This window comes from Trachypithecus francoisi, unplaced genomic scaffold (genome assembly GCF_009764315.1).
Source record: "Trachypithecus francoisi isolate TF-2019V2 unplaced genomic scaffold, Tfra_2.0 Lachesis_group10, whole genome shotgun sequence".
Classification (NCBI taxonomy): Eukaryota; Metazoa; Chordata; class Mammalia; order Primates; family Cercopithecidae; genus Trachypithecus; species Trachypithecus francoisi.
In genome coordinates, this window is record NW_022681455.1 from 26,750,195 (window position 1) to 26,764,310 (window position 14,116).

General features: G+C 43.3%; 3 protein-coding genes across 3 annotated transcripts in view; all 3 read right to left on the bottom strand.

Moving 5' to 3' along the window:
* The window catches only part of LOC117088495 (butyrophilin subfamily 3 member A2-like), a 3,470-nt gene extending 2,463 nt beyond the window's left edge, over positions 1-1,007 (bottom strand). The window contains exons 1-2 of the mRNA XM_033219799.1: positions 799-1,007; positions 5-234 (exon numbers count right to left, since the gene is read on the bottom strand). Of these exons, the coding sequence (XP_033075690.1) occupies positions 5-234; positions 799-883 (315 nt within the window). The 5' untranslated portion in view covers positions 884-1,007. The remainder of the gene's footprint in view (positions 1-4; positions 235-798) is intronic.
* The window catches only part of LOC117088317 (butyrophilin subfamily 3 member A2), a 134,447-nt gene that overhangs the window by 15,347 nt on the left and 104,984 nt on the right, over positions 1-14,116 (bottom strand). The gene's annotated exons all lie outside the window — the stretch shown is intronic.
* Positions 13,924-14,116, bottom strand: part of LOC117088314 (butyrophilin subfamily 2 member A2) — a 62,747-nt gene continuing 62,554 nt past the window's right edge. The window contains exon 8 of the mRNA XM_033219507.1: positions 13,924-14,098. Within this exon, the coding sequence (XP_033075398.1) occupies positions 14,001-14,098 (98 nt within the window). The 3' untranslated portion in view covers positions 13,924-14,000. The remainder of the gene's footprint in view (positions 14,099-14,116) is intronic.

A 14,116-nucleotide genomic window follows, 5' to 3' on the forward strand; every position in this document is an offset into this window, starting at 1 on the left:
CTGCAGTGATGTCATCCCGTAGAATCGAAGTTCTCCCTCGATACGCTGCACTCTGCCTGTCTTCCACTTCCTTTCCATCTGCATACACGTTCACCACCTGCCTTAGGTTGGAACTCACCCACCTCAGCTCCATGGTCTCTGCACTCATGGTTGGGAACAGGTGACAAGGCAGATCAGCATCTTCACCTACCATGGCCAGGATGGGCCCAGGCGGTCCAACCACAGCAAACTGAGCTGTTGGCACAAGAGGGAGGATCTGTCAGAGGGTGTTGGAGTTGGGGTGAGGAGAGGAAGGGTGCTTCTCAGACAGGGAAGGCGAGATACCAAGAATCTAGGGGGAGGCTGGGCGCAGTGGCTCATGCCTATAATCCCAGCACTTTGGGAGGCCGAGGCGGGCTGATCATGAGGTCAGGAGATCGAGACCATGGTGAAACCCCACCTCCACTAAAAAATAAAAAAAAGAATTAGCCGGGCGCGTTGGCTGACGCCTGCAGTCCCTGCTACTCAGAAGGCTGAGGCAGGAGAATGGCGCGAACCCGAGAGGCGGAGCTTGCAGTGAGCTGAGATCGAGCCACTGCACTCCAGACAGGGTGACAGAGTGAGACTCTATCTCAAAAAAACAACAACAAGAAAAGAATCTAGAGGGGGAAACCAATCTTAACAGAAGCACCATTCTCTTAGTGACACGTGAACCCTCAGGTCAGGATGGACTTCAGGTATGGGAAGGAGTCAAAAGTCCTATGAGGACATAATCAGGTAATTGTCTGCTTCAGAAACAAGCGTGGAATCATTCCCTACCTGAGTGAGGCATGAGCAGCTGAAGCAAAAGGACGCAGACATGAAAGTTGAGAAGTAGGAAGGCCAGGAAATTTCCCATTTTCATTCATGCTGCATATCAGGAGACACCGGAAGGTGGGGGGTAGACTATGACCTGGAAGAAGCTATAGAATTCCAGATGGAAACCTCCACTTCCCTACAGTTAACTCAAGCATGGTGACCAAAGAAGATCTTACCTCTGCCAAAGATTTCTGTCCTTTAGTGTCTTTACGTTTGAGTCCCAACACTGAAAACCACCTGCAAAAACATGTCTATGTGAAATGCACATCAGTTATTCGATCAGAAAATCCTCACTCTACTGTTTGACAATATTCAGAATCCTATGACTTCCCCAAACTTCCCCTGCTAAGTCCAACCCACCACAATCCCCTCTGATTCATGCAGGACTCCCTTCGCTGGACTCCCTGGTTCTACCAGGGTCCACCACTGTGGGTGTCCAACACTGTGGACTCCTCAAAGCCCCAACTCTTGGCCATCACCATGGTCAAGTCATGGACCAGTGGACTCCTGGTGGGATTCAGGAAGACTGCCTGGTGAGGGACCTGAAGTCTGTCAGGGGCTGAACCCACCACATTTAATCCAAGGCTAGTGATCAGACAGCTGCAAATAAGACCAGGCCTTACTTATCTTTTCTTTCTTCTCTTCATAAAGTCATTCAACAAATATTTACTGAGCACCCACAAGGGGCCAGGCCCATGATATAAGGATTAGGGACACAAAGAGGATAAGCAATAAGTAAAGGCTCTAAGATTCACAAGCTGTTTGGTCTCAGACATGGGACAAAACCATTGGAACTTTATTTACTCATACAATATCACGAAGTGTGAAACTTAGAATGTGCACAATTGGCCCAGCAATTCCACTTCCTGATGTCTAGTCCAGCAAAGTACTTGCTTGGGTACAGAGAGAAGCCTCTGTAAGAATGACACTGCGGCACCATTTTTAAAGTATAAAAGTGATAACCAACTGAACCAGCCACCCAACAGAAGACTGCTTAGAGGAATGATGGCTCATCCCTTAGAAGGAATTCAATGCAGCAGGTAAAAAGAGTTGATTTATTGTCATGAACTTAGATAATGGAGACACTCTAAGTGATCAAAAAGCATGTTGCAGAACTATACTAAAGATTCAATTGAAAAACAAAAGCAAAGCTATACATTTCTGCATAACTGTTTATGCAAATGCCTGAAAAACTCTCAAAAGATGCATGCTAATCTAAAGATCAGAGGCTAGTGAGTGAAAGGACTCTTGGCCTTTTGCTCCCTTTACTTTTAAAATATTGGAATGCTTTAAATGTAAAACTTTTCATGTATTACTTAACGATAATTATTATGAGTTACGATAGTGACAGGAACACCATATATTAGCTGCTCAGTAAATACTAACTCCTCAACAGTTTCTTCCAAAACAAAGGAGCATGAGGCCTGCAGGGAGTGGCCTCTGTGAACAAGATCTGCAGAGGGAGGTGGGCAGGGATGTAAAGGAAACAAGGAAACAGAGATCTGAGCAGTTGGCCATGCTCCACCCCTGCCTGGATCTTGCAACCACCCAGAGTAAACATTGCATTTCACCACATCTTTTGCTTCTGGAAACCGCTCTTTATGTTGCTATAGAGGAGGTATCATTTTTACTATCATTTTCTCTGCGTTAACACGTTCTCTGCTGTCCTTAGAGTGAGATATACATTTTTCTTCTTCTTCTTCTTTTTCTTTTTTTTTTTTGAGACGGAGTCTCTCTCTGTCGCCCAGGCTGGAGTGCAGTGGCCGGATCTCAGCTCACTGCAAGCTCCGCCTCCCGGGTTTACGCCATTCTCCTGCCTCAGCCTCCCGAGTAGCTGGGACTACAGGTGCCCGCCAGCTCGCCCGGCTAGTTTTTTTTTTTTTTTGTATTTTTTAGTAGAGACGAGGTTTCACGGTGTTAGCCAGGATGGTCTTGATCTCCTGACCTCGTGATCCGCCCATCTCGGCCTCCCAAAGTGCTGGGATTACAGGTTTGAGCCACTGCGCCCGGCCCATTTTTCTTCTTCTTAAAGGATATTAATTTTTTTTCCTGATTATAGTCAATATTGCAAATGAAAAAAAGCGTAAAGGAATACAAGTTTAAGCAGTGGTGCATGCCTGTAATCCTTGCAATTTGGGAGGTCGAGGTGGGAGGAACCCTGGAGCCCAGGAATTCAAGAACAGCCTGGTCAACACAATGAAACCCCATCTCTACAAATCAATCAATCAATAAAATATCTATAGTAGTAGTCATACACTTTGGTAGTGAAAACGTAAATATTTCTGGAAGTATTTTGACCATGTATATATCAAGGGCCTAAAAAAAGTTATATGCTTTACTAAGGAATGGCTATTAAAGAAAACAAAAAAGTTGCATGCTTTGACCCAAAAGTTCCACTTTTAGGAATTAGTATTGAAGAAAAAAAAATCAGGAACTAAGACAAAAATTTATGTTTTAGGCTGTTCAATACAGTAAAATCTACAATAGCCAAATGCAGAAAAGAGAAATACCCCAAACTAGGGAAATGTTAAAAAATAATTGTAAAGGCCGGGTGTGGTGGCTCACGCCTGTAATCCCAGCACTTTGGGAGGCTGATGCAGGCAGATCACCTGAGGTCAGGAGTTTGAGACCAGCCTAGACAACATGGCAAAATTCTGTCTCTACTAAAAATACAAAAAGTAGCTGGGCATGGTGGCATGCACCTGTAATCCCAGCTACCCAGGAGGCTCAGACAGGAGAATCGCTGGAACCTGGGAAACAGGCTACAGTGAACTAAGAATGCACCACTGCACTCCAGCCTGGGCAACAGAGCAAGACTCTATCTCAAAAAAAAAAAAAAATTGTATATTCATACAATGAAATAGATTGTATCCATAGGTTTTGGGGAAATGATGAATAAAAGGAAAAACACATACTGTTCCTAAAAGATACAAAACAAGGTATAATGTGTGGCTCTGACATGGTTAAAATTATAAATAATTGCCCTTCATTACAAACACAACTCCTAAAGGCTTTTTGGAAATCTCTTTTATGACTGAAACATGCATTTTTTTGTCTATCCCCCACTTGTTGTATATGTATGCTGGTTCAGACTTTTCTATATTTTTAATATTTCTGAAATGAACAAATTTACATATGAATCTAAAAGGGACATCTCTTTTTAGAAATTCTTAGAATAGATGCCTTGAGTTGGCCAGAACAGATTTTAAAGATTTTTTGCCTTTTTGTGACCACAACACATTCTTAAGAACATGCAATTAGAATATTTCTTGACCAAATCCCAAACTCTGCAGGTCTTTATTCTTTGTACTACTTCTCCCCTTTCCGTGTGTCCACATGTGTGCGTGCGCACCCCCTCAGCTACCCAGGAGACTGTGGCAGGAGAATCGCTGGAACCTGGGGAACAGGCTGCAATGAGCTGAGAATGCGCCACCGCACTCCAGCCTGGGTCACAGAGCAAGACTCCATCTCAAAACAAACAAAATGCATATTCATACAATGAAATAGATTGTATCCATTGGATCGGATAGCATTCTTTAGGTTTTGGGGAAATGATGAGTAAAAGGAAAAACACATACTGTTTCTAAAAGATACAAAACAAGGTGTAATGTATGGATCTAACATTGTTAAAATTATCAATAATTGCCCTTCATTAAAAACACGATTCCTAAAGGCTGCATGGAAATCTCTTTTATGATTGAACCATGCATTGTCTGTTTATCCCCTGCCTGTTGTATATGTATGCTGGTTCAGATTTTTCTATATTTTTAATATTTCTGTAATGAACAAATTTACATATGAATCTATAAGGGACATCTCTTTTTAGAATCTCTTAGAATAGATGCTTTGAGTTGGCCAGAACAGGTTTTAAAGATTGTTGGCCCTTTTCTGACCACAATACGTTCTTAAGAACATGCAATTAGACTATTTCTTCACGAAACCCCAACATCTGCAGGTCTTTATTCTTTACACTACTTCTCCCCTTTCCATGTGTCCACATGTGTGTGTGCACACCCCCTCAGCCACATACCCCTTTCTTTGGGCAAGTACTCTCCCTGCATGCCCACTCTCGGGGATTCAGCCCGTGTCCTCCCAGGCATTGTAGCCCAGGCTCTAATCAAATTTCCCCGCTTACCTCTCAGCATTCCCCTCTGAAAATCACCACCCACGGAAGAAAGGCGGTTAATAGTTCTCCATTCTTTCTATTATGGTTGAATCTCCATTTGGAAGAAAACAAAAGGAAAGCAGAGGCTGTCTGGTCATTGTGAGGAATAATCATCTCTTTTTGGAAGAATTAGTTTTTTGATTGGCTTAGAGGTGATGTTTCTCATCAGTTGCTGGGCAGAAACTACTGAGGAAGGTTGAAATTAAAACTGAAAGTATATTGAATTGTACACATTGAAGAAAAATTCCAGCCCTATCTCCCTTAGTGTTTATGTTTCTCTCTTTCATTCTTGCGTGTACATGTATATAAGTATTTCTATATATTTACTTATCTTATGTCTTTTTTCATAATAGAAATATTAGCAGAACAAAATGGGAAAAGATTTTAATGTGGCGAAGAGAGAAAGATGTGCACTAATTAAAATGCTATTGGGGCACTTTGCTAACATTTGCTTGCATGAATATGGGTACATGCAGGAAGAGGAGATTTTACTAGAGTCAAATAAACATATAAATGGAAAGAAAACGAGACACAATGCACTTTTTTTATTTTTTTGAAAGGGACTGTCACTCTGTCACCCAGGTTGGAGTGCAGTGGCAGGATCCGGCTCACTGCAACCTCTGCCTCCTGGGTTCAAGCAATTCTCCTGCCTCAGCTCCCTAATAACTGGGATTACAGGTGCTCGCCACCATGCGCAGTTACTTTTTGTATTTTTAGTAGAGATGGGGTTTTGCCATGTTGGCCAGGCTGGTCTTGAACACCTGAGCTCAAGTGATCCTCCTGCCTCAGATCCCAAAGGGCTAGGATTACAGGCTTGAGCCACCGCACTCGGCCAACAGTGCACATTTTTAAGTACTTCCAGCATCCAGGCATAGGATCTGTTAATAAATAATATAATTTTTCTGGTTTCCAGAGGCAGTGCTGCTTGACATGTTTTACCTTTTTCAGCAAATTTTTAGTGCAGGTGTTTCTGAGCATCTCCATTCACCCTCAGCTCCTGGTTTGTGCTATGTTGTATTTTCCTGTGTATTTGTTTCTCATGCTGCCAGTGGAGTACATATTCTCTGAGGCCGGACTCTAGATAAACTGTGAATGCTGTCCTGTAAGATGTCTGTGAAGCAAATTGGTTCTTTTGTGGTCTAGGACCTCAAAACACACTTTCTGGGATTGCAAGTCAATGATCAAAGTTCCTAAGGCTAAGATGTGACTGCGGCTAGTGGAATTTAATTATTGCAACAGTTTGAATTTAGACTGTGTGGCATCTGGTTGAGAAGGCTGGTCGCTTCTGGAGCATGCATTTCCTGTTTCTTCTTGGTGATAAGACCTAATTTTCTTAGGTACAGCAACGCGCTCTTTCATCTCATAGATAGCAGAGGCCAAGGGACTAAGTTGGAACCAGTGGTTTGTAGGTGACAGTTGTGGTCTTGTGCTTCTCCCAGAGAGCCTTCAAAGGATGGACCAAAATCACTGGGAGTGTGAGGGTACACTCTCCATACTTCCTCTTCCTCTTGCCTACAATGTAGACTTTTGACCTGGAGGTGCAGCAGCCCTCCTGGGACCATGAGGCAACCTTGAAGTTGGAAGCCACATGTAGAGACAGCAGAGAATGAAGTCAGAAGCAGTCTGGGGCATGAATGACATCTCTGAGGTGCCAGATCAGCCCTGGACTGCCACCACCTGAATTCATTTTACATGAAAACAAAAAACAAAAAAAAACAAGGAAACTCTTGTTTTGTTTAGGCCAGTGGTATTCTGGTCTCTGTTATCAGGAGCAGAAGTACAAATTTTTTCCTCTCCCTTTTTCCTCCTCAACAGTTTATCATAAAACTTCTAAAACATATAGCAAAGGTGAAAGAATTTTCAGTGAATACCAATTACCTACCATATAAATTATATTGATAGAGCTAATATTTTACTAAACTTTCTTACTTTATTATAATATTCCATATCACTATTAATTCCCTATCCATCCATTATCCTTATTTATTTGTTCATTTGCTTCTTTTTTTTTTTTTTTTTTTGAGGTAGAGTCTTGCTGTGTCTCCCAGGCTAGCATGCAGTGGCATGCTGTTGGCTCACTGTAATGTCTGCCTCACAGTTTCAAGCGATTCTCCTACCTTAGCCTCCCGAGTAGCTGGGATCACAGGCACCTGCCACCATACTCAGCTAATTTTTGTATTTTTAGTAGATGGGGTTTTGCCATGTTGGCCAGGCTGGTCTCAAACTCCTGACCTCGGGTGATCTGCCTGCCTCCGCCTCCCAAAGTGCTGGGTTTTCAGGAGTGAGCTACTGCACCTCATTTACTTATTTTTAAATTCATAGTCTATCAGAAGCTGTGTTGCTTGAAATTATGTCAGTGAGAACGATCACCCACCCTTGCCTGAAGGATCCAAATCACTTTGACACAAAGAAGCAGCTGAGGTGCTAAACTTCAGATTAGGAGTTTCTGGGCCCAATAATTCATATCTCTCAAGTTTGTAATTTCCAAAGTATCAGGCTCCTTGCTCCATTTCTCATACAGTTCTTCACACAGAACTCTGGGAAAGAAGTCTTGGGAAAGAAATGGATGTGAAATGGGGCAGAAATGAATTCAGTGACTCAACAAAGTTTTACTGAGAATCTATCATCTAGTAGGTCTCAGGCACTGAAGTTCAAAATTAGTGAGTAGAGGTTACATAATGGAGTGGATAAGAGCACTAATTCTCAAGCCAGGTGGCCTGCATGACCTTGAGCCAGTTACCTAACTTCTCTGTGCCCCAGTTTCCCTATCTGTAAAATAAGGACAGTAACAGTATCTGACTTTTAGGGTTGCTGTTGTGAGGATGGAATGAGATAATGCATACAGTTTGGTAACAACAGTGTATCAAAAACAATAAGTCACAAGAATGTATGCTTAGTAAAATTGTACTCAGCTCTCCTTCAAGACCTAGGCCCTTGATGCTATCTTCTCTTTGTCTTTTACAAGACCTAGTGCAGTGTCCTGCATGCAATAGGTGTGGCAAAATGCCAAGAAATCTGTCTCCTTTATTTAGTTAGTCTCATCAACAAATGTCCATTTCTCATGGTTATTATGCCACCTCTTGTTGCCATTAAGAACTCTCATGAACACACATTTTCTTTATGCTGTATCTAGATACCTGTCAGCACGTCCAAGGCACACTGCCTTACTATGTACTGTCGCTAGGTTTTGTTTTGTTTTGTTCTCTATCTTTATCTGTTCTCATTCACAACTCATTAGCCCTGGAATCCAAAGCCAGTTAACTAATTACTCAAGGTCTCTGTTCATTTGTCGTAGGGTGGAAATGAGATCTGTTCCATAAGTTATTTAAGGAACAGTTAGCACAGGCCCTGCAAGTAGTAACCCTCGATGATTTCATTGCCTTCCTTTCTGAAAGGTTCAATTCTGATCCCTGCATTGATGACTCCTAAATCCACTTCCCCTGGAGATAACATCAACAGATGTCTGCTGTGGAGTTGGACTTTTAGTGTGAAGATGAAGGGAAAATCTCCAAAAAGTTTGACATGAGAAAATGTGTACGTTTGAACTATAAGTGAGGTAGGTGCGGGGAAAATGGGAGATAGGGGGTGCCATTTACATTGTATTCTATGGGATGATGCCTGCTGGGGTTGCACAATATATCCTGTCCTCATTGGTGGGCCAGATGTTAGGAGATAGAGAGACCAGGAAGGAAGCTACTGTGACGCTCTAGGCAAGAAATGATGACTGCTTGGAGATGGGGGATAGGAGACTTTATTGATTACTAACATTAATACTAGGAAATACTTACATAGAACCTGCTACGATGCTGCTATTGTGCTTAGAGATTTACACGTATTAATAAGACTCACAACAACCCTAAGAGGTAGAAACCTTATTTCCCACATTTAATAGATATAAAATCTGAGGTCCAGAGAGGTTAAATAACTCCCCAAGGTCGCATGAGTAATTTCTTTCTAAGCTGGGCTTTGAGTTCAGGCTGTCTCACTCCAGAGTCTGTGCTCAAACCACTGAGCTGGACTACTGAAAGGAAGTACAAATAGCAGGACTTGGCTATCAGTCAGATGAGGTGGGTAAAAGAGAGCAAGAGAAGCCTAAAATGACTCTTAGGTGGTGTCGCTCACTCAGATAATAATGGGTAGGCAGGGCTTATGGGAATTTAGTTTTGGACACACTCATTGTGAGATGCTAGTGGGCACTGAGTTCAGGGAATGTGTGGGGCTGGAGACAGAAATGCAAGTACCGGTGGGGTCTGGTTATGGGGTAGAGCTTTGAAAAGAATTAGACTTTGCAAGAGCATATGTGGTGTGAAAAGAGAAGCCGGGACCAAAGCCTAAGGAATTTCAGCAGTTCTGGAGCAAGTGGAGCAAGAACTCTGAGAAGGATCTCCCTAGGAGTAGGGAAAGACCAAGAAGAGAGCCCTGGGGATTGATGAGGCAGATACCACATAGGCAGGAACACCTACTCAGGCAGGTCTATGAAGAACTCAGGGTTGTCCATAAAGAAAGGGCAGAAGTGTACAACGACAAGCAAGGCGCAGTGTCTCACAACTATAATCCCAGCACTGTGGGAGGCTAAGGCAGGAGGATCGCTTGAGCCCAGGAGATCAAGGCAGCACTCAGCTATGATCACACCACTGAACTCTAGCCTGGTGATGGAGCAAGATCCTGTCTCTCTAAAAAGGAAAGCACAGGGGTGGCAGGGGAAAATAGAAATGTATAACGGTCTCAAAAGAAGACATCCATACAGCAACAGACACATGAAAGCTCATCATCACTCGCCATCAGAGAAAGCAAATAAAACCACAATGAGCATCTACCAGTTAGAATGGCAATCATTAAGAAGTCAGGACAACAGGTGTTGGAGAGGATGTGGAGTAGGAACACTTTTACATGTTGGTGGGATTGTAAACTAGTTCAACCTTATGGAAAACAGTATGGCGATTCCTCAAGGATCTAGAACTAGATGTACCATATGACCCAGTCCCACTACTGGGTATATACCCAAAGGACATTAGTCTACTACAAAGACACATGCACACGTAGTTTATGCGGCACATTCACATAGCAAAGACTTGGCAACCAAATGTCCATCTGGACAGACTGGATAGAAAATGGGCACATATACACCTGGAATACTATGCAGCATAAAAAAGATGAGTTGCGGCCTTTGTAGGACAGGATGCAGCTGGAATCCATCATTCTTAGCAACTATCACAAGAAGAGCAAACAGCATGTTTCAGGTGGGACTGAACAAGAGATCACTTGGACTCTAGGGGAACATCACACACTGGGGCTATCATGGGGAGGAGGAGGAGATTGCATGGGGAGTTATACAGGATATAAACTCTGCACATGTACCCTAGAACTTAAAGTATCAAAAAAAAAAAAAAAAAAAAAAAAGAAATGTATACGGATAATGGTTGGGAAACATTAGAAACTGATAGAAACAATGCTTACGGGCCGAGAGTAGTGGATCTCTCCTGTAATGTAGCACTTTAGGAGACTGAGGCGGGAGGTCACTAAGGTCAGGAGTTCGAGACCAGTCAGGCCAACATGGCAAAACCCTGCTCTACTAAAAGCACAAAAATAGCTGGGCATGGTAGCACAGGCCTGTAATCCCAGCTACTCAGGAGGCTGAGTCAGGGGAATTGCTTGAACCTAGGAGGCAGAAGCTGCAGTGAACCAAGATCACGCTGCTGCATCCAGCCCGGACAACAGAGCAAGAGACTGTCTCAAAAAAAAAAAAAAGAAAAGAAAAAACAATGTTTTTGGTGTGGTACAGCAGTGGCCATCATCATGCCAGACAGTGTCTGATGGCCATGTATGTGTTCTCTTTCTGAGACTTTGCTTGTGTGGAAGTAGAGACCTAGAGAGAGGCTAGCACGGTTGTATTGCCCAGGGAAAGGGGAAGCAGGGCAGGGAGAACCTTGAGCTTCTTATATGGTGTAGCCGACAGAGTCTGGAGTGGACCCCTTATGATTACTTTTTTGCAGTTTGCAGCCTGCACTTTCCCTGAGTTTGAGCTGAACCTGTGGCTTGCTGCTAACCAATAAATATGGCAAAACTGATGGGATGTCCCTTCGATGACTACATTATGTAGTGTAAGACTCTGTCTTGCTAGCTGACCCACTCTAGAGGCTCTATCTTCCTAGCTGGCTGTGAAGAGGAAAGTAGTCATCATGGGAAATCTACACAGCAGGGAGCTGAGGAGGCCTGTAGGAGCTGAGAGCAGCCTCCAGCTTCAGCCTGCAGGGAGTTGGGGCTTTCAGTCCTACAACTATAAAGAAATGAACTCTGTTAAAACCTGAGTGATCTGAAAAGAGGACTCTCCCACAGTCGAGGCTCTAGATGAGGCTACGGCCTGGCCAACACCTTGACTTTTGCTCTGTGAAGTTCTGAGCAGAGAAACTCACTAAGTTCTACGTGGACGTCTGACCCATAGAAACTAAAATGATAAATGTGTGCTGTTTTAAACCACTAAGTTTGTGGTAATTTGTTATGTAGCAATAGATCACTAATGTATTAAAGTGAAACAGGCAGTGGCAGCAAACATGAAGATAAAGAAGATAAAGAGAATAACTTGTGTTTACAGCTCTGACCTGCTGCCTGGACTACATATTTATTATTGACTGGCCTACTCTACATCTCCACAGGAGTCTCTAGTAAGCTCCTCCCCTGAGCATATCCAAAACTGACCTTTGGATTCTATGCTGGCTCCTCCCCTGGCCTCCAAAACCAGCTTCTCCTTCAGTTTCCTCATCTCAGTAAGTGGCAACTCCATCTGTGCAGTTTCTTTGGACCAAAACCTGTGGTCACCCTTGATGGCCTCCTTTTTCACACCCCACCCATAAGCTTATCAGCAAAGCCTTTTTACTCTGTCTTGAAAATAAATCCAGCATCATAACATTTTCATGGCTCCTCCCTGGTACAAGTCATCTGCATCTTTCCCTGGATCACTGCAGTAGCTCCCAGCTGGGTCTTCAGGCCTCCATCCACCAGCCCTACCCACAGCCCATATCAGTCTAGCATGTGAAGTAACTTCTTAAAACATAAGTAAGTCCAGTCCTTTTTCTGCTTAACCTTCCTGTGGCTCCCCTCTCCGAGGTAAAGCCCAGGTCAGCATGATGACTTTCAAAGCCATACGTGATCTGGCCCTCAACCCCTTCTGGCCTTGTTACCTCCTATTCTCCTGGTTACCCTGTGTGCTCTGCCAACCCCAGCCTCATTACTGTTCTTCACACAAACCACAGTGAGTCCAGGGAATTCATTCTATAGGCTCTGCTGCTCTGGCACTGCTGTCCTCTCAACTCAGAATGTTTTTCTCCGAGGTATTCTGTGCCTCACTCCTATTGCTCATTACCACCCTTTTAGAAGTTGTGATTTCCTATATTCCTTCCCCAATTTATTTATCTCCTGATCAGTTATCATCATCCAAGATACCATATATGTTACTACTTATTTTGTTTTCTGTCTGTCTTCTACAACCATAAGGAATGGGACTTTACGCTTTGTGCACTTCTCTGCCCCCAGTACCAGGAACACTGATTGGTATGTAGTTAGTACTCATTGATTTTTGTTGAATGAATGAATGAACTAAACACAGAAGTCCTAAGGGAAACTGGAGAGTGAGGGTCCAGGGTGTGGATGGAGAATTAGCCTGACACAGGGGAAAGGATACCTGCTTCTTAAATCAGAGAAAATAGATGAGGAGGGGCAGGAGCAGGTCAGGGCAGCAGCAGGAAATTTGGAATCTCCTCCTTCTATTTTCTCTCTGAGGTTGAGGGAGCCCTAATGAATGTCATTAGTGCCCCTCCAAAAGAGACCCTAGAGATCTATCTTTATCCTTCGCCATGTGAACAAGTCTGTGGGCCCTCACCACACACCAATATGCTGGGGTGTTGATTTAGATTTCCCAGCCTGCAGAATTGCAGGAAATAAATTTCTGTTGTTTACAAACTATTCAGTCTTGGTGGTATTTTTGTTATAGCTGCCCACATAGACTAAGACATACACATAAACATAAACAATCTTGCTTTCCATCTTTACAAATAGGTATTGAAAAAAATCACTCCTGATTCTTTCAATATTGTGTCTATTTGTAACTACAGTAATAAAATTTTTGATTATTTAAAATTTTTCTGGCCAGGTGCGGTGGCTCAAGCCTGTAATCCCAGCACTTTGGGAGGCCGAGACAGGCGGATCACGAGGTCAGGAGATCGAGACCATCCTGGCTAACACGGTGAAACCCCGTCTCTACTAAAAAATACAAAAAAAACTAGCCGGGCGAAGTGGTGGGCGCCTGTAGTCCCAGCTACTCGGGAGGCTGAGGCAGGAGAATGGCGTAAACCCATGAGGCGAAGCTTGCAGTGAGCTGAGATCCGGCCACTGTACTCCAGCCTGGGCAACAGAGCGAGACTCCGTCTCAAAAAAAAAAAAAAAAAAAAAAACAAAACAAAAAAAAAATTTTTTCTGTCCAATTGGATTACTGAATTGTCTAAAACCTAAAATACTACCATTCAAGCCACAATTTTAGATGCCTGATTGTATTAGTCAGGGTTCTCTAGAGAGACAAAACCAATACGATATAGATATAGATATAGATATAGATACACATACAGATATAGATATAGATACAGATTTATGAGCAGGCATTTATTAAGGAAATTGGCTCATGTGAATACAGAGGCTAAGAAATCACACAACAGCCCGTCTATAGGCTGGAGACCCTGGGATGCTGGCAGCACGGCTCACTTTAAGTCAGAAAGTCTCACAGCCAGGGAAGATGATTGTGTAACTCTCAGTCCAAAGCCAAAGGCCTGAGAACCCAGGGACTCCTGGTACAAGTCCCAAAGTTCAAAGGCCAGAGAGCCAGGAGTTCTGATGTCCAAGGGCAGAAGAAGAAGAATGTCTCAGCTCCAGAGGAGAGAAGAATTTGCCTTCCTCTGCCTTTGGTTTTATTGGGCCCCCAGCCAATTGGAGGGGAGAATTTCCTACTGACTCACATGCCAGTCTCTTCTGGAAACACACTCACAGACGCACCCAGAAACAATGTTGTACCAGTTGTGTAGGTATTGCTTAATCTAGTCAAGGTGACATCTAAAATTAACCAGCACA